Source organism: Vulpes vulpes, chromosome 16 (assembly GCF_048418805.1).
Source record: "Vulpes vulpes isolate BD-2025 chromosome 16, VulVul3, whole genome shotgun sequence".
In the NCBI taxonomy this organism is placed as follows: Eukaryota; Metazoa; Chordata; class Mammalia; order Carnivora; family Canidae; genus Vulpes; species Vulpes vulpes.
The window spans coordinates 60,830,484-60,857,000 of record NC_132795.1 but is presented as its reverse complement, the minus strand read 5'-3'; the positions used below and the strand labels follow the sequence as shown (position 1 = coordinate 60,857,000).

General features: G+C 39.5%; 1 protein-coding gene across 4 annotated transcripts in view; it reads left to right on the top strand.

The window, feature by feature from the left end:
• The window catches only part of TCP11L2 (t-complex 11 like 2), a 38,441-nt gene extending 12,091 nt beyond the window's left edge, over nucleotides 1-26,350 (top strand). For 2 of the 4 annotated variants that reach the window (XM_026010929.2, XM_072741740.1), the window contains 7 exons: nucleotides 3,694-3,814; nucleotides 4,861-5,081; nucleotides 6,101-6,237; nucleotides 15,873-16,060; nucleotides 16,269-16,450; nucleotides 18,878-19,050; nucleotides 23,870-24,719. In XM_026010929.2, the coding sequence (XP_025866714.1) occupies nucleotides 3,694-3,814; nucleotides 4,861-5,081; nucleotides 6,101-6,237; nucleotides 15,873-16,060; nucleotides 16,269-16,450; nucleotides 18,878-19,050; nucleotides 23,870-24,111 (1,264 nt within the window). In that variant the 3' untranslated portion in view covers nucleotides 24,112-24,719. Of the gene's footprint in view, nucleotides 1-3,693; nucleotides 3,815-4,860; nucleotides 5,082-6,100; nucleotides 6,238-15,872; nucleotides 16,061-16,268; nucleotides 16,451-18,877; nucleotides 19,051-23,869 lie in introns of all 4 variants that reach the window. The other 2 variants (XM_026010928.2, XR_011997884.1) reach the window with 2 other exon arrangements.
• Nucleotides 26,351-26,517: the final 167 nt, after the last annotated feature.

Below are 26,517 nucleotides of genomic sequence, written 5' to 3'. Positions count from 1 at the left end.
ACACACACACACACACACACACAAACACAAACACGTTCACATGGATTCCTAGAAGTCTCGTATAATAGCCACTGGGAATAAAAATTGGTTAGTTCTCTAACAGGATCTTATACTTGTTTTTAAAACCATTCTTCTAGGGTACATGTTACCCATAATCTTTAGAACTTAGCTTAAATGTCACTTCCTGAGGAAGCTTTTCCTGACATATCGGGAGCATACTAGTTTATATTAAATCCCCTTCCTAAATACTCCTATTGCCCCTTTTTGCTAAGAAGGCTTATAATTTTATGTTCAGTATCTGTCTTTATTATGTGACCAAAGCACCATTAATGGAGGAACTATGTCTATATTGTTTGCTGCTCTATCTCCATTGCCTAGCACAATGCCTGACATATAGTACATGCTCAAGAGAGTTTGCAGGTCGACTTCTTAAAAACTGATATTCAAGTTATGAAAGATAAATAAATGTAGCTGAGCTGCCAAAGTCCTAAGAATAGGTGACTCAGAAACATCTGAAGATAGGAATTACAACTACATGGGCACCCCTGGTTAACCTCACTGCCCCCGGCTCCAACCCTCCCAACCCTGAGACCTCTAGTTAGAGCCATGCTCTTACATCCTGCTTCAGCCTCTCTGACTTCAGTGGCTTATAAATCCCCTCGGACAAAGAGGAGAAAAGGTTTGAGGTCATAACTACACATAAATCACCTTTACAGGCATAGTTAGCTCATGAATAATGACACTGAATCTTCAACCTCACAGTGTCATTTATAAATTTAGAGGCAGGGGCAGCCCCGGTGGCACAGTGGTTTAGCGCCGCCTGCAGCCCAGGGTATGATCCTGGAAACCCAGGATCGAGTCCCACGTTGGGCTTCCTGCATGGGGCCTGCTTCTCCCTCTGCCTGTGTCTCTGCCTGTCTCTCTCTCTCTCTCTCTCTCTCTCTCTGAATAAATAAATAAATAAATCCTAAAAAGAAAATAAAGTAAAATAAAAAAATAAATATAGAGGTATTTCCTCTATCAATTAAGACAGCATATAATATTTGATCCTATTTAGAGCTTTTATGTTTATTTGTTTTAAAGCAGGAAAATAGCAACATCATAATTTTCCTTCTTTGAAATATGGATCATAGTCCCCTCTTGAGGTTATTATTCATAATAATCATTAATATTTTTTAAGATTACTGGCCAAAATAGGTGTATCTGTTTGGTTTTCTATGGTAACTGCATTTTACCACAATTCTTTATACCGGCTCTACTACTACACTCTTAGGCCCAGCCACCATCATTTCTGACCTCGACTCTGAAGTCCTAGCAGGTTGTCCTGGCTCCATCTTTGGTTCCCATGGTCCATCCTCCATATCCATATGGTAGCCAGAGTGATCTTTCAAAAGGGTTAATCAGAGTAGGTCAGTCATTTCTTTGCTTAAAATCCTTTAATGGTTTTCTATTACACTTAGAATAAGAACTCAAACCCCTAGGCAGCAAGGCCCTACTCCCAACTGTGTCTCTTCTTTCCCTCCTGCTTGCTATGCCTCAGATGCTCTGGCTTCTATGCTGACCTTGGAGTACACCAGCTTGATCCTGTGTAAGGACTTTGTCCTCCTTTCTGCTTTTTCAGTGTTGTTCCCTTAGATTTTCACTGGCTGCTTGTTTGTTCCTCCTTCAAGTCTCAACTCAAAGGTCACTGTGTTAGAGAAGTTTTCTTCAACCATCATTGAAGTTAGCAGCTTCCCCATCACTATCTACCACACTGTCTTGTTCTGTCTTCCTCATGGTTCTGAAATTGCCTTATTCATTTTTAATGTGTTTTGGTTTTGTCTTTCTGTCCCTGCTAACAAATAAGCTTTTTGAGAGCAGATACTTTTCTTTTTACTATAGTAACCACAGCACCTAAAACAGGGCCTGGCACATATTGGATGCCTTAGAAACATTTTTGACTGACTAATGAAAATGAATGTTCGAAGTTAAAATTAGTGTGTTTTATGAAGTATAGCAAAAGACAATTTGGGAGTATTTATACTTTAAATTCAAAAGTTGCAGATATAGGCATTAGTGAAGCACTGTGCTTTAGGATCAGACAGGCTCTGGGTTTGAATCCTGGCTCTGCTGAGTCCATTTCTGAACCTCACATTCCCCAAGGATATGATAGGGACTAAAATACTCACTTGAAATGCATGCTCATAGGTATCTGAGTACCTTGAACATAAGTATTTTGATACTATGGGAAATAGGAATGCCTCCTTCCTTCATTTTCTGCCATAGCTGGAAAATGTGAGCAAGGAAAGCAGAGTGCAAGCTTAGGACTGACCATTACCTTTATTTAAAAATGCAATAGCATATTATGAGCCATTGATCCATTAAAGCCAACTACATGAGGCTTGTAAAGTCAAGGGTGAAAGTCCATCCTAGCAGTGTTTGCCTTTCTAATTGTTCTATAGCTGCTCAAGAGGGTCAACATTAGAAATAGCATTTACGTTAAATAAATCTAGTCAGGCAACTAGAATAAGTTTTAACATTTAAAGTTGCTGGGTAGGGATCCCTGGGTGGCGCAGCAGTTTGGCGCCTGCCTTTGGCCCAGGGCGCGATCCTGGAGACCCGGGATCGAATCCCACGTCGGGCTCCCGGTGCATGGAGCCTGCTTCTCCCTCTGCCTGTGTCTCTGCCTCTCTCTCTATCTCTCTGTGACTATCATAAATAAATAAAAATTAAAAAAATATATATATATTAAAAAAAAAATAAATAAAGTTGCTGGGTAGAATATAGCATTTGCAGATACAGAAACAATTTTAACTCACACTCCTTAGAAAGCTAATTTTAATTTCTCATAGCATTGTTGTATGTTTAGCTATTTATACTCTAAAAGGATGTGCTTAACTATCAAATTATTAATTCATTCACTGTGCATTCATCAAACACTCATGTATGTCAGGTAGTGTGCTGGGTATAGTGGCAGGTACTTAAAAGAGAAGTTATGGCCTCTGCCTGGGAGAGATGTATGCGCTGCAGGGGTTGGAGACTCATAAGTGAGTGCCGTGCAGGGAAATATGTGCTTTTTTAAAAAACTGTTGCCAAATATAGAAGTTCAGTAGGGATGCGTATTTAAATGTGCATCTATTTTAGGGCATTGACATAAGGGGTGAAGCAAAGTGGCCACCTATTCTATTGTGAGCTCTTCCTAGTAAAGTTCCTATTTCAGCATTTTGGTCTGGCTAACTTTAAATGGGACATCTAAACTGCGGTTGGCAGCAATTCACATGCATGTCTCCTTCGGGTCAGTCTGTTCTTTTCTGTGCAATGAAACTTTAGCTGTTGAGGAAAGAGCAACTTTGCTGTCTCATCCCCACAAATCTAGAACAAGTCTAAAGATTTAAAGAGTAGCTGAGTAAATTATGGAATCTCCTTAAGACAGAATTTTATGAATTTATTGAAGCTATAGCAAGGAAGCATTTTTAAAGTGTGGGGGGAATCTCTTAGGACAGAATATTAACCAAAATTATTTGATTATTCTCAACTATATTAAAACAATACTTTGAACAAGGAAAATGTGTCAAAAGATTAAAAATGAGATTATGAGCCATTTTTCTGGGGGGTTTTTTCTGCATTTTCTAAGATTTCTGCAATGAGCATGTTTCTTTTATAATCAGGAAAGATAATGCTTATTTTTAAAAACAACTCATTTCCTTCCTGTAGCTTAGCCAGTCGAGTAAAACACATTGTCCACCGGGCTTTCTGGGACGTCCTGGAGTCAGAACTGAATGCTGAGCCTCCCGAGTATGAACATGCCATCAAACTGTTTGAAGAAATCAGAGAGGCAAGTTAATATTGTATTGATTAGTAAGTTTTTTTCCCCCAGAGGCTGTTTTTATGTCCTCTAAAGAGTATTGGAGATTCTTTTTGGAAAACTGAGTAAATTCAATCACTGGAAGAGTGTTTTCTGAAATGCACTTCCTTGGGTGGGGTGGGAGCTAGGGGAAATAGGGCAATGGAAGGAGCACAGGGCAATGTTTAGCACACAGAGTAGTGGTCACAGTAGTTAAAAGCACAGACTCACGAGCCAGACAGCCTGGTTTAGTGACAGGTTGTCTAACAAAAGCTTTCCCTCCATGACTTTTTGTGTCCTGAGTACTTGCAGGGTAATCATAAGAATTAAATGATATGACAGTTACAGTTTTAACTGACATTCACAAAGTACTTGCTCTATGCCAAACACTAGATTATTCATTATTGTTACCATAATGCTGTGAGGTAGTTACTTCTGTTATTTTTACTGAATAAAAAAGAAATGGAGTTCCCTTATGCAGGGTCACACAGCTTTGAGGAGTGGAGAGGAATTTGAGCTGAGATGCTCTGGCTCAGAGCCTGTATTCCCAACCATGTGTGGTGTGTGTAAGCACAGTGTGTGCTGTGTGGTGAATACTCAGGAGAGGTTGCTTATATAATATATAATATTTTTACATAGAAAATACACTAATGGAGCCCATAGGGTATTTCCATTTGCTCTTCTTTAAAGGGTCCTTATGCAGCCATGATCTGCAACTTGTTCTCTCTTTGCATGGTTTATCTGTAAACTATTTGAAGTTATTTCAGTAATACTGCTTCCTTGCCAGTTGTTCTCATTTTGGTAGTTTCAGTAACTTCCCATGGGTTGGGGTGGAGGCTTTAATTCAGAAGATAGAACTTTCTTTTTAGAGTTGAGACACTAGAGTGCCCACTCTGACCCACCACCAGACAATGAAAGCTTCTGTGGCATCCAAGGCATTAAAATATGGACAAGGAGCTTAGTCATCTGGAAGTAAAAAATGACAACCCTTATCCACATAATGATGCTGTTAACTTCTCTTTCCTTTCCCTGTGTAGATTCTCCTCTCTTTTCTGACTCCTGGTGGCAACCGACTTCGCAACCAGATCTGTGAAGTTTTGGACACAGACCTCATTAGGCAGCAGGCTGAGCACAGTGCTGTCGACATCCAGGGCCTGGCCAACTATGTCATCAGTACGATGGGAAAGCTGTGTGCTCCCGTTCGAGATGACGATATCAAAGAGCTAAAGGCGACCAGCAACATTGTGGAGGTGCTGAGGTTAGCACTTACACTGCTTGCATTTTCTCAGAGTATCTTTGAGTTCATTCAAAAAGGAAGGTGGGTGGGTAGGTGGTGCCTGGGTCGTGCAGTTGGTTAAGTGCTGACTCTTGGTTTTGGCTCAGGTTGTGATCTCAGGATCCTGAGATCAAGCCCCAAATTCGGCCCTGTGCTCAGTGCAGAGTCTGCTTGAGATTATCTTTTCTCCTGCCCCTCCTGCTCATGTTTCTATCTCAAATAAATAAATAAATCTTTAAAACACACACACAATAGGGAAGTGTGGGAATTGAGCAACACAGAATAATAACTAGTCTTTCAAAGGAATCCTTGATCTTAGAAGAAAACCAGATAAGCAAAACTGAAGTATTTTTCCTCTGTGCCTCAGTGCCCTGTACGTTTTTTTCTTTTCTCTCCACCTGTTCCCATTCCAGTAGGAATAGAAACCATATATACTTTGTTCAGACTCCTTAAGATTTCAGGGCTTTCAAATGAAGATTCCTTTTTGAATCTTCTTTGTCTCATTAAGACTCATTGTTTATCCTTCTTAGTGTCTATCAGTTTACGGCTGGGTGTAATGGATCAGCTGGAGGTATTGTATTTGCTCAAGCAAATACTCTTGAGATCTGTGAAGAATACCTTTGGAATGCACATGTAATGCCTTCTATTAAAAGTGACCTTGCTGGGACGCCTGGGTGGTTCAGTGGTTGAGCATCTGCCTTTGGCTCAGGGCATAGTCCCGGGTCCTGGAATTGAGTTCCACATTGGGCTCCCTGCAGGGAGCCTGCTTCTTCCTCTGCTTATGTCTCTGCCTCTTTCTCTATGTCTTTCATGAACCAATAAATAAAATCTTAAATAAAAAAAAAAAAAAGAAAGATAGAAAAAAGTGACCTTGCCAATGGCAATTGGAATTTCAAAACTATTTGGGGATGTTTATCTTTTCCAGCCTGTCAAATAGATCACAATTAATGAATTTCAGTCATTAAACATCACTCTAACTATTTTAATTCTAAAATTTTTAGACAAATATTTCATGTCCTGGACCTCATGAAAATGGACATGGTCAATTTTACAATTAGGAGTCTTAGACCACATCTTCAACGCCAGCTGGTGGATTACGAGAGAACCAAGTTCCAAGAAATTTTAGAAGAAACTCCAAGTAAGTGCAATATAATGTGTATATATTGAAATTAAATGGAAATATGATGTTTCTGTTTTTGACATCTTAAGGAGTATCACTAGAGGATTTTGGCTTTTCTGTTTAACATTTTTTAACATTAACATTTTTTAACTTCTAAAATCAACATCACAGATTTAAGCTATCTGTTGTGTTCCAAGAATTGTGCAAAGCACTATTCATTTCTTCATGTATTAAAAAATATATATTTGTGGAACGTCTGAGCGTCTGCCTTTGGCTCAGGGTGTGATCCCGGGGTCCTGGGATCGAGTCCTGAATCGGGCTCCCTGTGAGGAGCCTGCTTCTCCCTCTGCCTGGGTCTCTGCCTCTCTGTGTCTCTCATGAATAAATAAAATCTTTAAAATATATATATATATATATATATATATATATATATATATATACACACACATACATATATATATATATACACATACATGTATATATATATAGAGAGAGAGAGAGAGAGAAGGAGAGTGCGCACCTGCTATGTCCTAGACTACTTAGTTGCTGTGGATACTGTAGTGAACAAACAATATTGTGACCCCTGAGGAGTGCTGACATTCTAGTAGGCATGGCAAACAAACAAATAACATATACTGTCAGATGGGTTAAGTGCTAAGAAGAAAAGTAGGAAAAAGGGCAGAGAGCAATGGGGCAGGAGTGGGGGAGGTAGTGTTTTTTAAGATAATGTAGACTGGGAAGCCCTCTCTAAGAAGTAACATTTGAGCTGAGTTTGCAAAGGAAAAAGGAAGGGGCATGTGAAGATGTAAGAGAAGAACTTTCCAGACAGAGGGACAAAAGCTTGGAAGCTAAGCTTGCATGGGAACTTGGACAGATACGGGGCAAACGGTGTGGCTGGAGTGGAGTAGGCAGGGAGGAGAGAGTGGGAGGAGACGAGGCTGAGAGGTAGAAAAAGACAGATCCTATTGAGCTTTGCTAGGAAATGAGAGGAGTTTTAGAGTTGATTCCAAGAGTGATGGGAAGTCACTGGAGAGTTTTAAGCAGGAGGGCAACGTGTGATTTTCATTTTTAAAGACTACCCTGGCTTCTGGGTAGAGAACAGATTATAACAACAGCAAATTGGAGAGGGAGACAGGGGCACCAAGTAGGCGGTATTGCAGTTGTTTCAGTAAGAAGTAATGGTCCAGGGAGCAAGTAGTGCAAGTAGCAAGGGTGGAAGTAGTACGAAGAATCCAGATTCTGGATGTATTTTAAAGTTGAATCAAATGATTGACCAAAAGCTGAACAAAGGAGAACAGGGAGGAGTAGAGGATGATGCTAAGATTTTCACCTGAGCAGCAAGGTGAATAGTGATGGCTGTCTGTGAGGTAGGGCAACAAGGGAAGGCAAGTAGGGAGGTGGTATGGAATCAGGGTTCAGTTTTAGATACATGAACTTTGAGATCTTGTTTGGCATCAACATGGACACATCAGATAGGCCTGTGGGTGTAAGAGACTAGAGTACAGTTGGATGGTGGATACTGAGGATACATATTCAGGATTCATCAGTATATTTATGATAGATAAGCCAAGATATGTTAGAATAATAGCTAACATGTATAAAATGCTTACCACATGTAAGTACTTTACCTGTATTAACTAATTTGATCTTCGTAACACCTTAGGAAATTACTCCCCATTTTATGAGTGAGGAAACTGAGGCATAGATTAGTTAGATCACTTGTCTCCATGACACAACTTGTAAGCTACGGAGCTGGGACTCCCCCAGGTGTTCTGGCTACAAAGTTCATTTTCTTAGCCACAATTTAACACTAGATTAAATTATCTGGGGAGTGAGTATAGATACAATGACCTGAGACTCTAGAGCATCTAGAGCTTGAGAAGAGGAGAAAGATCTAGCAAAGGTGACTGTGAAAGTAGCTAGAGAAGTGAAGGAAGCCAGGAGCTGGTGATGTTCTGCAAGACAAGTGAACAAACTGGAGAATGAAGACGTAATCAGCTATGACAAGTGCTGAGTGGTCAAGAAAAATGAAAGTCAAGGTTTGATCATGGGATATGACTACATGAGGATCCTTGGTAACCCTGACGGGAGCAGGTTCATGGACTAGTGGGCATTAAAACTGGACTGGGAGAGGGGTCAAGAAAGACGGGGAGCAGAGAACGTGGTACTTCAGTGAAATATCACAGTTACTTAGTTAAGTAAATGTCACAGTTACTTAGTTAATTAAGTACTGTTATATGCTTTATTTCACAGGCGAGGGAATTGAGATCCCAGATGTTTGCACAGCTGGCAAAAGGCTGGCTTACTGATTCCCTCACTGGCAAATTTTTAATACTAGCTTATGGGCTTTAACTAAGCACACTCTAAGACTGTTTGGGTGATTCATCCACTTCACCCCCATTCTTCATGGACTGAGCTTTTTGGTCAAGATAGTCAGTATGGTGGCCTTATGTAAACAAAGCCAAAGCCAAACTGGTGTCACTTTTAAAGGGGCTCCAAGAGTCTGGAGTATGTCCAGGGAGGAGGGTCTGGATCATGGAGGGTCATAGGAAGAACAGTCCATGAAGCTATGTACATTCTGCTTGGTAATAAGGAGGTGCACATAGGCCAGGAGCACTGCCCTCCTGTTGATTTGGTTTAGGGACTTTGGGTTAAGCTCTGTAGTGTAGACTAGGACCAATGGAGAAAAATAACAGGCAGCTAGTTTTGACCCTTTTTAGCAGCAAGAGCTGTTTAAAGCTTGGAATGGGTATTTTTATTACTAGTAGTCAGTGCCAGCTGTCATTTTATTGAACACCTATTATATGCCAAGTCCTTACTATGGCCAAACATTTTACCTTTATTAGCCCATTCAAGCCTCACAAAGCCCTATGAATCTGGCACTGTTATCATTCACTGTTTATAAGTGAAGAAATTGAGGTTAAGGTACTTAGCTGAGGTGACTGCTAAAGCCTGGATAGCCCCAAAGCATGTACTTTGAACTGCTACACAACACTGCTGGTCTTCAGATGAGATACTGACTTTCTTTGGGGTATCTGCAGAGGGAGTGTGGCACTGAGTGGAAGATAAGATTAGATGACATCTGAGGATCCTTCCACAATAAAAATTCTGTGATTTCAGGGCTGTATTGTTTTAGCTCCTCAGGGAAAGAGGGATTAATGGAAATAGAACCCTACGTAGAACCTGAATCTCAAACCTGCACTATAGTAACCATGTTTGTAGCAGTGTTTTCCTTTCCAGCATTTTATTGGTTGGTTTCATTTGTGTGCCTGTGTACATGTATGCACATGTGTGCAAATGTGTCCGTGTCTTGAATCAAGATGGCTTGTCTCATGGAGCAAATTCCTTAATATTGGTTTGAATTACAGTTTTGTTCATGTTAAATGATTTGTTTCTGTCTTAAAATCCAGGCTTAGTGACCTGTAATTCATTTGTACTTTTCACATTGACTTGGATATTTTCAGAGATTTAAGAATAGAATAAATCCAGTTGTGCATATAGGTCATTATTGCCTAGCTCTAAATATGTTCCCAGAGAAATCAAGAGTCCAGGAATCAGAGTGTGTGTCAGTTGTTAATTATATCCTCAAGTCCCTCTGCCAAAAGTCGGTCACTGTGCCCTAATATCAAAATAAGAGCCTCACAGTAACATGCAGAAGGACAAAAGGGTTGGATTTTTGTGTGTACATGGTATTTTATAAAATAATTATTGGAAAATTAATACATAAAAGTACTCTAGATTTCTAAATTGACTCCAGAAAATATTTTATTTTGCCAACACAGAGTTTTTATATAATTGTCTGATTTACAGTATACCTAAGAAAGCCTTAGGCAATGATTGGACATATACACTAAGCATCAATAGGATAACCACATCAGGTTCAACAACTAAATTACTTGTGAAAAGAGTAACAGATTACCCCTTGGGGGTGCAGAGCATAAGTAATTTCTAAGATACTCAGAAGGTTTTTATTTATTTAGGTAATATCTTATGTCTGATAAAATATTCTCATAGAACTTCATGTGATCCTTTTTTGAAATTTTTTTTTATTGGAGTTCAATTTGCCAACATATAGCATAACACCCAGTGCTCATCCCGCCAAGTGCCCCCCTCAGTGCCCATCACCCAGTCACCCCAACCCCTCACCCACCTCCCTTTCCACTACCCCTTGTTTGTTTCCCAGAGTTAGGTGTCTCATGTTTTGTCACCCTCACTGATATTTTCACTCATTGATTCTTTTAAAAATCCTATAGGACATAAATATTTTTCAGAAACACATCAAACTGCAATTTTATTTTCTTTGATACACAAGGCATTTAAGAACTTAATGGAATATGCTGAAGATGAGCAAACTGATGTTCAGCAATGGCCTGCCCAAACACAGAGTCACACAGCTACTAAGTAGTAGAGCTAGGACTGGAAGCCAGGTCTCCTACATCCAAACCAAGATTCAACCAAGCTGCTGTTTTGGCTACTTTCTTTGGATTTTTGTGTTTCATCAACTGGGTTGGATTGAAAGCAACAGAAACCAACTCTGGCTGATTTAGCAAAAAGGGAAGTGAATGGAAGGACGGGGTTAGTTCACACAAAAGCTAAAATAGCTGAGCCTGAGCAAGGCCAGAAACCAGGAGAACATCGGGAATCTGGGCAGGAAAAAATAAGGGAAAGTTCCTAGCTCCATCATCAGAAGACTTAATGCATACTTTAAAATGGGCCATCCTTGAATGCTATAGTCACCATTCAGATCCCAGGAAAGTTTGATGAGCATATGATTCAGGTAGGCCAACCCATGGTCAGGGACCTCTTAACTGATATTCACATGGAAGGAGGGAAAATGATTTCTCGAAGAAAGCCGTATCAAGGGGTGCCTGGCTGGCTCAGTCGGTAGAGCATGTGACTCTTGATCTTGGGTCATGAGCTCAAGCCCCATGTTGGGCATGGAGCCTACTTATAAAAAAAAGAAAAAGAAAAAAAAAGGAAAGAAAATCAGTGTCAAAAGAAGGGAGGTGAGGTATTGTTAGGCATAATAGAGCAGGTGTCATGGATAAGGGAACTATATTCTTCTAAATGGAAATTGGAGTACTTAGTCTGAATGTACTTGCAAGAATATTGAAAATAGGAGCCAATTAAAGCTTTGCACAACATCCACATCTCCTATTCACATATTCTGCAGCATTCTCGTAGTTTATGTGAATACTCTGCTCAGAATTGTACAGGCCATCCCCCAGATCCAGGATATGGAGTTGTTGCCTTTTTAGAGGTCACTCAGAGTTCATCTTTAAGTACTAGGTTTCATGCTTAGTTACCATATTAGAAGTCAGCAAAGATGGGAATTGTATTCCTTGAATAATCCATATGGGGATACCCTTGATGCATTCATCTGAGGAGGCTCAAATACTAAACTCATTCATACTAAACTGACAGATTTTACAGGACATTCCCCTGAATGCTATTTGTAGCACTAAATAGCACAACCAGTGGCTTTTACATAACATAAATATTTACATGTATGTTTAGTGTTGATGAAACTTTATGTGATTTTAATCTGTGTTTACTAGGTTTAGATTCAGGGACTTAACTGACCAACTCGTAACCCATATCCCTTTTTTTCTTTTAAACTTCATCAAAGTATGTTCTACATACAGTAAAATGTGCCCACTTTAAGTGTATGGTTCTGTGGGTTTTGACAAAAGAATATGCCCCTGTAACTACCACTACAAACAAGATATAAAGCATTTCTGTTGTGCCAGAAAGAACCCTCTTGCCCACTGGTCTACTTTCTGTCTCTATGGATTTGCCAGTTAGGGACATTTCATATAAATCAAATCATACAATGTGTGGCTTTTTGTGTCTGGCTTCTTTCACTTATTATATTTTCAAGATTTACCTGTGTTGTAGCACATATCAGTACTTCATTTTTTTTTTTTTATTGGATTCGATTCTATCCTCTCATCTATATGTCTTCACCAGTATGACACAGTCTTGGTTATTGAGGCTAAGTCTTGAATTCAGGTATTGTTAGTCTTCTGTCTTTGTTCTTCTTACTCAAAATTGTTTTGCCTCTTTTAGGTCCTTTGAATTTCCATATGCATTTTTAATTAGTTTATTAGTTTCTGCAGAAGAAGCCAGGTGGGATGGTGATTAGAATTATGTTGAATTGACATCTTCACAGTACTGAATCTATTAATTTGTGAACTAGATATCACTACTAAAATCTAATTTATTTCAGCAATATGTTTTAGTTTGGTGTTCCAGTCTTGTACTTAATTTTTTTAAAGATTGATTGATTGATTGATTGATTGATTTAAGGTGGGGAGGGGCTAAGGGAGAGAGAGAAACTTAAGCAGACTCTGTGCTAAGTGCAGAGCCTGACACAAAGCTCTGTCTTAAAACCCTGAGATCATGACCAGCTGAAACCAAGAGTTGGACGCTCAACCAACTGTGCTACCCAGGCACCCCCATCAGTTCCGTACTTATTTTGTTCAGGTTGATCTCATTTGTTCTGTGTTCTTTGATGCTATTATAAATGATATTTTATAAAAGTTTTATTTTCTAGTATATAGAAATATAACTGATTTTCAAATATTGGCTTTGCATCCTGAGAACTTGCTAAATTAACTTATTAATGCTAGTAGATTTTTGGAATATTCCTTAGGTTTTTCTATGTATTTTGCCTGCAAATAAAGACAGTTTTACTTCTTCTTTTTTATTTAAATCTGTGTGACTTTTGTTTCTTTTTCTTGCCTTATTGCACTAAGACATCCAATCAAATGGTTATTAGTAGTCATGAGAGAGAGGATCCTTGCCACTCTAGGGAAGAGTTTTTCCATTGTTTGACCATTAAGTGTGATGTTAGCTGCAGCTTCTCATAGATGTTCTTTTCTGTGTTGAGGAAGTTTGCTGAGAGTTTTTATCTAAATAGGCCACATGTTAAATTTGGTCACAGTGCTTTCTCTGTATCTATTGGAGTGATCTTTTTTTCTCTCTCTCTTTTATAGTGTTAATATGCTGAATTACAGTGATTGCTGTGTTTCTAATGTTAAACCAACCTTGTAATACTGCAATGTTTATTGTACCCCTTGGTCATAGTTAATTATTTTATCTTGCTAATACTTTACCTTGCTAATGCTTTCTTAAGGAGTTTTGCATCTGTATTTTTTGGAAAAGATCACTCTGTAATTTTCTTGTAATGCCTTTGTCTGGGTTTGGCACCAGGGCAAAGCTGAACTCATAAAATGAATTGAGAAATATTCCCTTCTCTGCTTTGTGAAAGAGTTTGCAAAAACCACTTTGTTTTGATTTGCATGTACTGTGTACATTAGTACAAACATTTTATTGGATGACAGTAGGGAGGGAAAGATAGCTGCAGACCTGTAGGACCAATCAGTTTGTCAGTCTGAAGGAGACTATTTGAGCCATTCCTTAAGCCCATGGTTACTTCCAGAGATGGTGAATTGGAAACCTACCAGGTCTCTAATGCCAGACACAGAGAGCAGAGGCTTTTAGACCAACCCCTATATGACAAGTACCACTGGAAAGCTATCTGAGTATTTTCCAAAGCAAATGTGTCTGCCAAAACAAAGCCACATGTCACATACCTATCAGTTGTGATATGAAGTAAGTCGAGGGAAAGAAAGAAAAAATAAAGATCATAGATTAGACTCTCAGTGATCTCACTAGTGAGATGAAATTAAGATGGATGCACTTGAAATATTTAATAACAATTTTTTTAAAAATAGAAAAGCTGTTTTTTTAGTTCAGCTGTTTAAGAAAAATGACAGCCAGATCAAAAATTCAAGGACAGGTGCTCTGAGAAGGGAGAGCTAAGAATGAGTCCATATGATCAAGAACGGCTTCCAACAGGCAGAGGGATTTAGGTGAGACCAGTAAGGACTGGTTGGATTTAGATTTAGAGAACCAGGTAGTTTCAGGGCGGTTAGGCCAATCTCCCTGGCAAGAAAATAGAAGCATGTATTGGATGCACAGTTGAAGTCAGGTGCAATGCTCCTGGGCCTCCACAGCTCCTAGGAAATTCTTAGGTAAATGCACCTGGGAGGCTATTGCCTGTTCTCGTGTTTCCCCCTCCTAGTAGACTAAGAGCTTCTTGAGTGCACTGAACATGTTTACTCATCTAAGACTCCACAGCACTTGATACAGTACCTACTGCATATTCAGTGTTCAGTTATCATTGAATAAATGAATGAATGAATGAATGAAAGAATGAAGAGAATTACTGCCCATATGAAAAATAAAGGGTACCAGTGTCCCACGGGGTTGACCTTGGTTTTGGAGCCACATAGAATGGTCAGTGTACTAGCTTGTGGGAATAACATCTCAGTAGATCCCTTAGAGGAAAGCTGATGTTTCACTCTGAACTCATGCTCTTTCTGCTTTACCAGTCATACTTAATTATGGCTTCATAATAGGATCACCTGGGGTGTTTAAACACAGATGCCTGAGCCCCATCTCAGACTGATTAAATCAGAATCTCCAGGAGCTGTGCCCAAGATCATTCTTTTCTTTTTCAAGCTCTCCAGGTGATTCTAAAATCACCCACGATTGAGAATCACTATGGTACACTGTTGCTTTTGAGATAACTAAATGAGCTTTTAAATGTGTCAGCTGTAAATGATTGAGCACGCAGTATAAATGCTTATTAACACCACATTGTAATTGTATCCACAAAGATCCCCCCTTTTCTCTCTTTCTGTTGGATATCCTTTAAATAAAAGACTACAAATTTTACATCTTTATGAACAGAATTAGAACATTTGCCAACTGAGGAGAAGCAAAGTTATGAAATTCTGAGGTAATATTGCTCTGGTGTGGCAACCAGAGCTGCTGACAAATTACCCCTGCTCAAACGCTGGGTCTGAGGAAGCATTTCAGGATCACTATTCTTTATTTCATTCTCTGGTGCTTTTAAAAAAATCTACTCCTGTGTTCAGTCTGCAATTTTTTTTTTTTTTTTTAGCAATTTCCACCTTATAAATTCTACCAAATACAGTTTTATAAGCAATGTGGTATAAAAAGCAGATTGTTTCTAGTGGGAAACCCTAGAACTGGGTCAAAAGTATAAGTGTGCACACTAGCATGCATGTGCATTTTGGGAAAGGCATGGCTCTAATCAGACACTCAGGGGGCCCAGGACCCAAAAATGTTTAATAAACAATGCCTTTGTCTAAATACCTTCTCCGCACAGAATTCAAGGTTGTGTGTGAGCTAGATTCTGCCTACCTCCCCAGTGTCATCTGCTACTACTCTCCCTCATTTTCTATGGACCAGCAATACAGATATGCTTGTAGCATCCAGAATGTGCCATATTCCCTCACTATTCTGGGTTTCTGTATGTGCCGTTTGCTGGGCCTGGAGTGATAGTCTGCCTTATATCTTCAAGTGTCATTTACAGAGCTCTTCATCTTAGACTGTCCTGGACAGTGTCTGCTCCCTCCACTCCTGTGCCTTCTAGCATTTGTTATATTCTGCTCTAATTGTTGGTTTACAGCTCTGTCTCCCCATCTGCACTATAAGCTCCTTCAGAGGTGTGCCTGTCTTTTCATTCATGCCTAGCTCCTAACTTAACATTCTTCCATGTTGAATGCACACAAGGGATCAACAGCAATAGGACAAATATGTGGCCTTTTCACTTATAGGTGCTCTTGACCAAACTACAGAATGGATAAAAGAATCTGTCAATGAAGAACTGCTTTCTCTCTCTGAGACTGCTTTAACTCCTGGGGCTGAAAACAGCTCTAAACCAAGCCTGAGCCCTACGCTGGTGCTAAATAACAGTTATTTAAAACTGTTACAGTGGGATTATCAGAAAAAGGAATTACCAGAGGTGAGTGGGTTTTTTTCCTTCCCTCAAGTTTTCCATCATTTTAATTCTCAAGTTCTATCTGTGCATCAGTTGGTCTAGTGTTGCATGTGGTTTAATGACTTTCCTGAAATCCAATAGAAATGGGAGTTTGGATGTAACATTGCTTGTTTTATATTTTCATGGTATTGAGCTTCCCTTTCTATTTTTACATTTAAAATAAATATGCTAGACACTCATGACAGATGGAGCACGTCTTCAGGAACTGACAGAAAAGCTGAATCAATTGAAAATTATTGCCTGCCTGTCCCTAATTACCAACAACATGGTGGGTGCTCTTACAGAAGGCCTCCCTGAGCTTGCAAACAGGTTAAAAAGGATTTCAGCTGTTCTACTTGAAGGCATGAACAAAGAGTAAGTTCCAAGTGTTTATATCTGCTCATCCTCATATTAAGGCTCTGCGTGTGTTTCAGAGATTGTGAATAATCCTGGATGTCTGGATGTGATATTCAGGGCTATACTTTAGAGAAGCCTATTTTATACCTTCTTTTTCTAGAATTTCTTTTAATATCTCTCTCTAAAGGTTTATATTTCCTTTCATAAGAAGGGAGAGGTCTTTTCCATGACAAGTCCCAGAGTGAGTGTCATATTTCCACTTAGGATGGGCATGTGCAAGAGCTCTTATTTGGCAGTGCTGTGAAACAAACAAAACCAGAATTCCAAGCTATGTGTTTAGAAAGCCTTATCATGGAGGCTTTCCTATTCAGTTCTGATTCCATCATTTTTCTGCAATGAAGTATATACCAACTTTACTGATCCAGCCTGCTATCAAGTCTTTAGAAGTAGTGTCATCCTGTCCTTCAGGGATGTGACACAAGTCCAGTGAAGGTCTTGTTTTTGCTATATTCATTTCCAGTAACCTTAGATCTCATTTAGATTTTGCATTTAGATCATCCTGTTGCAAATCCTGTGCAAGTCAGAAAATTCCTAATCTTAGTCAATGATCAGATGTTTTCATGGGTCTTCTATGGGTCACCTCCTCTTGCTGTGTCCCCTTTCAGGTATTTTCAAGACCTTACATTGCTCATTCCTATCTTTGGAGTGAGTTGCATCTATTCTTCCATCTCTTTCCCATTATTCAGAAAACACATAAATTATTTGATAAAATCCTAGAATATTAAGAGCCAAGAGGAGCCTGAGTGATTATAGCATCCAAAGTTGTCAGAGAATGGGATTTGCCTTGGGGTGCACAGCGAGTTAAAGGGCAGTCCAAGGCCTGAGCCCTGGGCTGTGTCAAGGCCCTTCCTCTTCTATTGCTTCTCTGCTCATCAGCCAGGCTCATTTCCTTCACATTCCAGGACCCAAGACCTAGAATTAAAAGGAACTTTCTCTAGGTTTGCAGCTGGTCTTGCCTTAGCATTTCCCCACATGGTAACTATTTCTTTCCAGAAATTTTTATTTATTAAACCTTTGGAGAACCCACAATGCTGCTAAGTATTAATATAAAGCATATAACAAAGTGGTTACTAAGAAGTCAAGCTTCAGGTCAAACAGATCAGGGTTTAAGTTCCAGCTCTGCTATTAGCTTGTTAGGTACCCTTGAACAAATTCCCAAATCACTCTGGGCCTCATTCTCTCACTTGTAAGAAGGGATGATTGTGCTTACTTACAGATGTGGGAACTTAAGATGATTCACTATGAAGCACATAGTGCAGGTGTCTGGCACATGCTGCTTGCTAATAACTGGTTAGTTGTAAAATCTCTTCTTTATAGATGCTCTGCCCCTCTGATTGCTTTATTGTTTTAATTTCCCATACCCACTCCTGTTCTGTCATCCTTTAATTCCCATTTTTGCAGAGTTATCTTTAAAGACTATTTCTGGATGGTAAGAGACATTTTTAATCATCATTCCCTAAAGGCGTGGACCCACCACATGCCCTTTCTGATCATGTCTTTTTCCTTACCTCTTAAATAACCCTCTGCCAATTGCTTTTCATAGTTTTCTGGGATTTTTTTAAAGTTACTTGAAAGTAACAGTAGGAAGGAGCTTTTTTGATCATGACAGGTCAAGAATTTTAGGTAATTTGTCATTATGGTATTAACATCTGAATATCTTCATTTCTTGTTGGTTTTTTAACACACATTTCTTGTGGGTTTTTTATTTGAGAGAGAGAGAGAGAGAGAGAGATATCACAAGTGGGGGAGGGGCAGAAGAAGAGTAAGAGAGAGAACTTCAAGCAGACTCCCTGCTCTGAGTACAGCACCTAGTGCAGGGCTTGATCCCAGGACCTTAGGATCATGACATGAGCTGAAACCAAGAGTTGGTTGCTTAACTGACCCTGAGCCACCCAGGTGCCCCTTCATTTCTTGTTTTTGGTTGGTTTTATAGATTCACTGTTGAGGCATAAAGGAATTGATTCTTACTTCATTTTATAAGCATAGATTTGACAAAAAACAAACAAACAAACAAACTTGAATTAATTTTTTCAGACCAAAGCGTTTATTTTAAGAAGTAAGTAGGTATTTTGCTTTCTGATGTTCCTGCATGAAAATGGAGTTGCAGACGTATTTTCGGGGACCATACTTATCTGATTTTGCTTTCCTAAGTAAACAGTACCTATGGAATTGAATGGTTTTAAGTATTTAAAAATCTGCTACACATAAGGGTTGGTGCTTGGGAGGAGTTACTATATTCTAAGTTCATGCTAATAGAGGTACTTACTGTCTTTGTAAGTGAAAAGTGACAGACATTTGAAACAAGTTGGTATATTAAAAGATAGATACAAACTGCTGAACAAAAAAAACCTATTCCTGATGCAGTTTTGTTTCATGTTTTTTTAGGACCTTTAACTTGAAGGAAGTCCTGAATTCCATTGGTGTTCAGACTTGTGTTGAGGTTAACAAAGCCCTGGTGGAGAGAGGTTTATCCACTTTAAATGCTGAGGTCCAAGCTAATCTTATAGGTCAATTTTCAAGCATCGAAGAGGAGGACAATCCTATCTGGTCCTTGATTGGTGAGTCATTGTTTTTATTGGTTTCTGCTTCAATTCCAATTTGCTTTAACTTGCTGGTTTTGACTAGTGTCAAGTGTCAGTTATATTTTAGTCTTAAACAGATTACCTGTTCCTTTTGGAGAATAAATATTAAAAATATAAAGAAAGAAATTGTAAATTTCAAAGGTTTGAGACTCATTGCTTATTCTGTGTGTATATGTAATAATAGAGTAGGGGAATGTTTGAGGGCCCTCTGTCTTACTATCCAGCCAATAGATTTTTATGAAGAAAATATCGTAATGCTATCAGTAATGTTAAAATCCTAGATCAGTGCAACAATCCAAACCCGCTGGCAGTAAGTTCACAGAAAATAGATACCAATTCTGCTGTGAGCAAGGCTCAGGGAGCTAAGGTCTCTTTCTCGGTCAGACTTAAAGAGACAATGAGTGAAGAGCCTGTGGAACTGGGGCACATGATGGTGGGCTTTTTTTGTATTTGGTTTCTAGGCAAGTGACTATCTCGGTATCAAGTTATGTTGGTGAGTTGGGAAAATGGAGAATGCATCAGTTAGGACTCATATCTATTACCTGTGACAGAACTGAACCAGCTTAAGCAAGAAGGAAGTGCATTTTCTCACATAACCAATAAGAGCAGAGCAGGACTGGCTCTATATGGCTTAGTTAGAGTTCAGACTGTCACTGGCACTAGTTTCCCCACCTCTACTCTTCAACACTGCCTTCCTTTGGGCTGGCTGTCATCACAGATAGGCTCTTTTCTATCATGGCAAGACAGCTTCAGCTCCAGCCTGTATCTTTCCACATCGCAGTCAAGTGAAAAACAAGGTATTGGCTTTACTGTTAACCCAAATAATGACCCCAGAATTGAGCCTCATTGGCTCCAGTTGGCATGGCTGTAGGTCAAATCACATTCTTGAATCAGTCATGGTGGCCAGAGGGGAAGGAACTGGAGCTTGAGATGTATGTTCAGTTCCTGGAGCCAGAGTGAGTCTGCTTTCCCTGCAGCACCTGGTCTGAGAGGAGAGAGGAGATGATTTCCCCCAGACCAAATTGGGGTGCTGTGGCCAGAAGGAGGGGGAGAGGGTGATATGGGGCACAAAGCAAGTGTCTGCTGCAGAGAGTGAGGAATAAAGACCAGAAGGAGGAGAAGAGGAATGGGACCTATGGCTAATCTGCAAGTTTTCAATGTACAACACTGACTTCCCTAAGAGTACAAAGGCTTGTCATTATTTGAGGCTCTCACATAGTTTCTCTCATCCTTACCCCTGGGGACATGGAATGCTGGAGATTTAGGCCACTAAAAGCTCAAGGCTTTAACTGCTTCCCAGAAAGGAGTAGTGCCAGTGTGCAGCACTGTGGGCTTCTTAGAGGTGACCCTGGACGACAGTGACAAACACAGCATAGCTGCAGCCCCCTGGAACTAAGCCCTTCCCTGCATGCCTTCACTGCCTACTCCTTTGTGTCCTCACAGCCTGTGGTCTCCAGCAAGGCAGCCCATACCTGGGAGGAGGAGGGGCATGACTGCAGTCTCTACCACACACCACTAGCCCCACTAGTGTGCAAGCCTCATGAGGATAGAACGCATGTTTCTCTGCTATATCCCTGTACCAGGCTGGACCCACAGATGACATTTAGTAAATACAGCCGACCCTTAAGCAATATGTGTTTGAACTGCTCAGGTCCCTTACATGCAGATTTTCTTTGATACAGTACTGTAAATGTGTTTTCTCTTCCTTATGATTTTCTTAATAACACTTTGTCTTCTCTAGCCTATTATAAGAATGAAATACATAAAATATGTGTTAATTAACTGCTTATGTTATCAGTAGGGCTTCTGGTCAACAGTAGGCTATTAGTAGTCAGGCTTTTGGGGAGCCAAAAAGTTCTATGTAAGTTTTTGACTGTATGAGAGCAGTCAGTGCCCCTCACCTCCATGTTGTTCAAGGATCAACTGTATTTGTAGAAGGGGTGAGCGCATCAGAGACTTAGCTGAGTAAGTAACTCATATAACCAGCTGGTTGCAGACTAGGGACTCTCAATGAGTCAGACTTCAGAGCTCATATTCTTAACTACTCCCAGTGGGCACTGTAGTCAGAACTGGAGCCCTGCTGTGGGTTGGCACGGTGGCAGGAGCATTCGGGTGTCTTCTGTGCCCTTGCTGTGGTTAAGGGAAATATTTGTAATTCAGGAGGGAAGTTGGGATGCCCCAGCTGGATGCACCACCCCATGGTGGCCTCTTAAAATCCCATAAAGCACTTTTTTTTTTCACCCAGCTATTCCCAGTCCAACTTTCCTGCTCTTTTGCAAACTGAAAGCATTTTTAACCTCATTCAAAGTATCGTTGCCTAGAAACTCAAATGACTCACTTGAGTGGCCCTCCCGAACGACTCTGGAAGCCAAGGGCACGCCTTTGGCAGGGACTGAGTTTGGCTGCTTCTAACTGGACAAATACTTCTGTCATTTTAGTCTTGGCCTAAAAACCAACTCGTCCACAGAGGAGACAGAACCACTTGTCAGCATAATAACAGTTTTGAAAGAGTTTCTTTCTTTAAACAATCTTGCAGGAAGGTGTTCGGACCATATCTGTGATAAAAACAGACCTGGGCTCCAGAGTAGGCAACCAGTCTAACGGGAAATTTAGTACACAATTGACTCTTAATTTTCTACTTGCAGAAGAGTTGGAGTAAATTAAGCTCTTAGAGGAACCCGGAGGCATAAGAAGGACCAGTTAGCCTTGGTTTTCTTTCCCTCTTTCTGGTACCCACAGTCTGCCACCTTTTGTTCTTGATGGATGTGCTGTTTATTTACAATGGGAATATAACTCCCACTGCGTTCTTAGCCTTTTAAGATAACTAGAAAAGTTTTCTTTCAAACCAGCTTTTTTTCAAATGCATATGAAAACCAGGGGAAAATTATTTTTTAGATTACCTGCTTTGTAGATTATTTGTGTGCTTGTAGCTATCTCAGTTTTTTAAAAGTAATTTTCAATTGTATAAGTGATACATACACAAATGATTTCTTCTTGTTTCCAAATTACAGGTGAGGCCAAGTTCTCTTTGCCCACCCCATTCCTCCCTGACTCTCTTGTTTTCAATTGAACGTAGTCACCTTTACTGAACTTTTTCATTTCATTCTTACTTCATTTCAGTTCAGTTCAGTGATGTGTCTTCCACATGTGAGGCCAGGGATATAAAGATAAAAAAAAGACACAGCCCTCATCCTCAGGGAACTCCTTGTCTTAGAAGGGAGAAAGACACATGTTCTTAAGTAACAGTAATATGGCGTGATTGTCTGATGGATGTTAGGGAAAGCCACAGAAAGGAGGTAACTTTAGGTTTGGCACTGAAGGATCTTTTAGACTTTGGGCAGAGGTGAGGTGAGAGGGAAGGGTTGTCTCGCAAGAGAAAACAGTTGTGGCTAAGACAAGGACATGTGACATTGGGAACTTAGAGTTCTAGGTCAGATCTGGCTACAATGTGTGACTTTTGGGAGAAGTGTTTGAAGACCAGTGTTTCATTAATGTGTTCATTGTCCATATCCTATGGACTGTGTTCTCCTTAGTAAACTTTTCTTTGTGAAGTTTCCATTTCCAAAGCCAAAGAAAGTCCTTGGGGCAGCATGGCCTATAGCGGGTCTGGCCTGTCCAGTAACTATTTGACCAATACTGTCGCAGCCTAATTTACTTATACATTTGCATCCTTTTGTAAAGTTGCCTTACATGCAAATAGACTGAAGCAGGGAAGTAGGATGAAGAAAATGGCAAACTGGAGTGCCAGTTGGGGCAGCCCTCCTCAGTGCCTCCATTGTTGGCTGTAGGTAGGGTAACTGTATAATTTATTGTCCAAACCATGACACTTTTTAGAGCATTTTTGTTAATTATGCCAGGACAATAGGTGTAAACCCTGACTGTACTGGGAAAACCTGGATGTGTGGTTACTCTGGTCATGAGGTAATTTGTGCCTCCAAGTTTGTCTGATCTCTAGATTTTTCAAGAGGATCAGGAAATTTGGATTTCGATGCAAAATCCCCTGATTTTAAATCGTTTCTATAAAAAAAAACACAAAACATTTTGTGGGACCAAACTGGTAGTGCCAGTTTACAAACTCAACTTTCATGTACATAAATAAAAAAAATTATGGACACTAAGTGTTAAGTTTTTGTAAAAGAGTCCCTGTCCTACTCCAAAGGTGCTCTATGCTTTTTGTCTCTCAGCCATCGCTGCATAACAAGGTACTTCACACTCCATCGCTTAAAAAACACAAATCTTTAGTGTTGCTCATAAGTCCGTGGGGGCACCTAGGTAGTTCATCTGGTCTTGCTGGACTCACACATGCATACGCAGTCAGCTCTGCGTTGGCTAGGTAGCTCTGCTGACCTTTCCTGGTCTCTCTCGAGCGTTTGTAAGCTTTTTGGCTACAAGTTGGTCTAGTAGGTTCCTCATGTGGAACAGCCAGGCTTCCCTCAGTGTGGTCTGTCACCCTGCCCAGGCTTGTTCATGTGCAGTGGTGGGTAGAGAAAGCAGATGTGACCCACGGCACTTGGAGTCTCCGTATGCCACTAGCATACCGGCACTTCTTCCACCTTCTGTATCAGCCAAAACCAACCATGAGGCCAGCCCCAATTCAAGATATGGGGAGATAGTCTATAGCCTTTGATGGGAGGAGCTGCAAGGCAACCCCATAAAGGACATGGATACAGGGAGGGCAGAAAATTGGGAATATTATGGCAATTCACCCGCTGTAATTATTATTCTCATTTGCTTTTTAAAAATCATGTTCTTTAATAATGGGACAGATTAAAAGATATCTTATTTTTTTCCTCAGATAAACGAATCCAACTATACATGAAAAGCCTACTTTGTCTTCCAAGTCCTCAAAAATGCATGCCTCCCATGCCGGGAGGCCTTGCTGTCATTCAACAGGAGTTGGAAGAGCTAGGCTCTCAATTTGCAAACATTGTGAATCTCAACAAACAAGTGTATGGACCATTTTATGCAAATATACTTCGAAAGCTGCTCTTCAGCGAGGAAGCCATGGGAAAGGCAGATGCTTCATCTTCTGACTAAAGAGGAACTGACATTGGATGCAAGGTTGAAAATCCAGCACTTTGGTACCCAGTCTGTTTCCACCAGTGGCATTACAGATATGGCACATTCTCAGTCCTGTTCGTGGTGCAGTGTTAGCCTGAATTTGTATAATCCAGTAATATTAACGTTGCAGAAAACATGCACATTGTATACACCCTATTCATGCATCATTTTCAAATTCAAAAGAGATGTTTTTAATGGACAGAAAGTAATTTGTAATTAATTATATTACCTATATAATATTTGTAAATGTTTTCATAAGCATTCATATATGGCTTATTCATTCAACCTTAAGGAGTTGTATTTCCTCATTTGTCACTATCAAATCTAATGATTTTTAATTTTGGTACAACTTCTTAAAGGGTTGGAAGTCATGAGAGTAACCAACGGGATTTATGTTCTCAATAAATGATGTGAAGTAAGCATAATTGTATTTGAAATGTACAATTAAATATTAATGTGTAATAGAAACTTACATAGTAAGTCTTCAAATTCCACAAATGTACCAAATCACATTTTATATTACCAATTGTCAGTATTTGTCTAGAACGTAAATTTATTAAAAATATTTTAAAGCTTTATACAAATTTTAGATAAAACTTCTAGTGTTTATTTAGTGAAAATAGGGGAAAAAATCCCATCTAAAATTTTATCCCAGAGGTTGGTTTCTGCCTGAAACTTACCCCGCTCTCTGAGAGAAACAACTTTTGCACAAATATCTTAGTGAATGTCCTTGCATTTCTCAGGCCTTGCTTGGTAAGGTTTATGTAAGATTTTGATATTTTTACATAAGGCAGGAGTGGTTTGAATTGATTTATTTATAAGAAGGGAAGCTAACAACAAAACCAGATCCCCCAGGAGATCCCCATTCTCAATGGAGTTCACATCTGAAAAAGAATTAGTTGAACTTTGATTTTTTTTAACCATATAACTTGCTAGCAGATGCCTCCTGTGCTGACTAAATTCTTACCCCGCTGTTGACAAGATGCTCTTCTAAGTATCACTATCATCTGACATTCTTGAGCATTAAAGCAAAACTTTGCCAAGCTGGCAGTGGTTGTCATTAGGATTTTAGAGAAATCTGCTTGTCCTGGAATTACATACTTCTCTTGAAATGTTAAGGGAAGCACTACAGTCTAGAAAGTACTTCATTCCCATAAAACACATTTTGATTATTTTGTTCCCTAAGCATCGAATCTTTAGTACTCTGGTAGGGAAGAGTGCGCAGGAAGTAAAAAGGAATACTCCTTTCTTCCTTAGCAACTTTTCCTCACTATGACTTCCACCATTATGGTGCTACTTAATTATTTGATAAAGTTCTAGGAAATGATTGTGCGAATAAAGTGTCTCCAATCTTTATATTTTGAAGGGATCTGCCAAAATTTGCGGAACTTTTGAAAGTCTTTTTTTTTTCTCAGAATGACCAATATATAAATCAGCCATTCTATCTATCTGAGCAGCTGTGTATACATAGAATTTTCCTGAAGAGCACATCACTGGTCTTACCCATTTTCTCTCTCTCTTCCTGTATTTCCTGTCTGCCCGTGTTGTCCTGTGCTTAGAAACTATAAGGTGCTGAAGATTTTTGTTTTCATTTTTTTCTCTTCAGTTGAAGTAGTTTTCAACTGTGTTCACTTTGGAGCATAGGTAGCAGGGAGGGTCTGACATGGAAAAGTAATATGTAGTGTGACTTCTTGTTGCTTTCTGATGTAAACTGTATGCTTAATGGGAAGACGATGTGGTGTACTTTTTTTATCAGTAGTTTGGAATCCAGCTGGTATTCTTATATATATATATATATATATATATATATATATATATATATATACTTGATTATACTGCATTTGCAAACAGGAAAACAATGTGCAGACATTTTAAAAAATACATTTAAAATGAAGGGCATTCTGCTGCTTTTTCTTTTTTTTTTTTTTTTTTTTTTGAGTCCCAAAGTAAATCTCAACGTCTCAAGTCTGCATTTAGGCAACTGCATTTATTACGATTTTAAAAGCATATCCCTTAGCATTTTTTTCATTTGTTTTTGGATTTTTCGTTTTGTTCTACTTAAATGTTTACTTCTACTTTTGAGGTTTTCTTAACATGGTCTTATTTTGTAATGTCAATTTTATTAGGCACCAAACACACGTTTTCATTCTTCTGCTAAAACATGTATTGTGTGCACTAGTTAAATTTTAAAACATTAAAAGTTATTATCAAGATAGCCAGTGTCTCTTTGTTTTCTAAACCACCTTTGGGTAGCTCAGGGCTGGGATATTGTTACAGCCTTTATTGTAGTTGTTCTAGAATGGTTCTTCTGGTGATTGTCAGAGCCTTATAGAGATCAGGTCATGTTCACTCGCACAGTCAGACAATCAGTCAACAAGTATC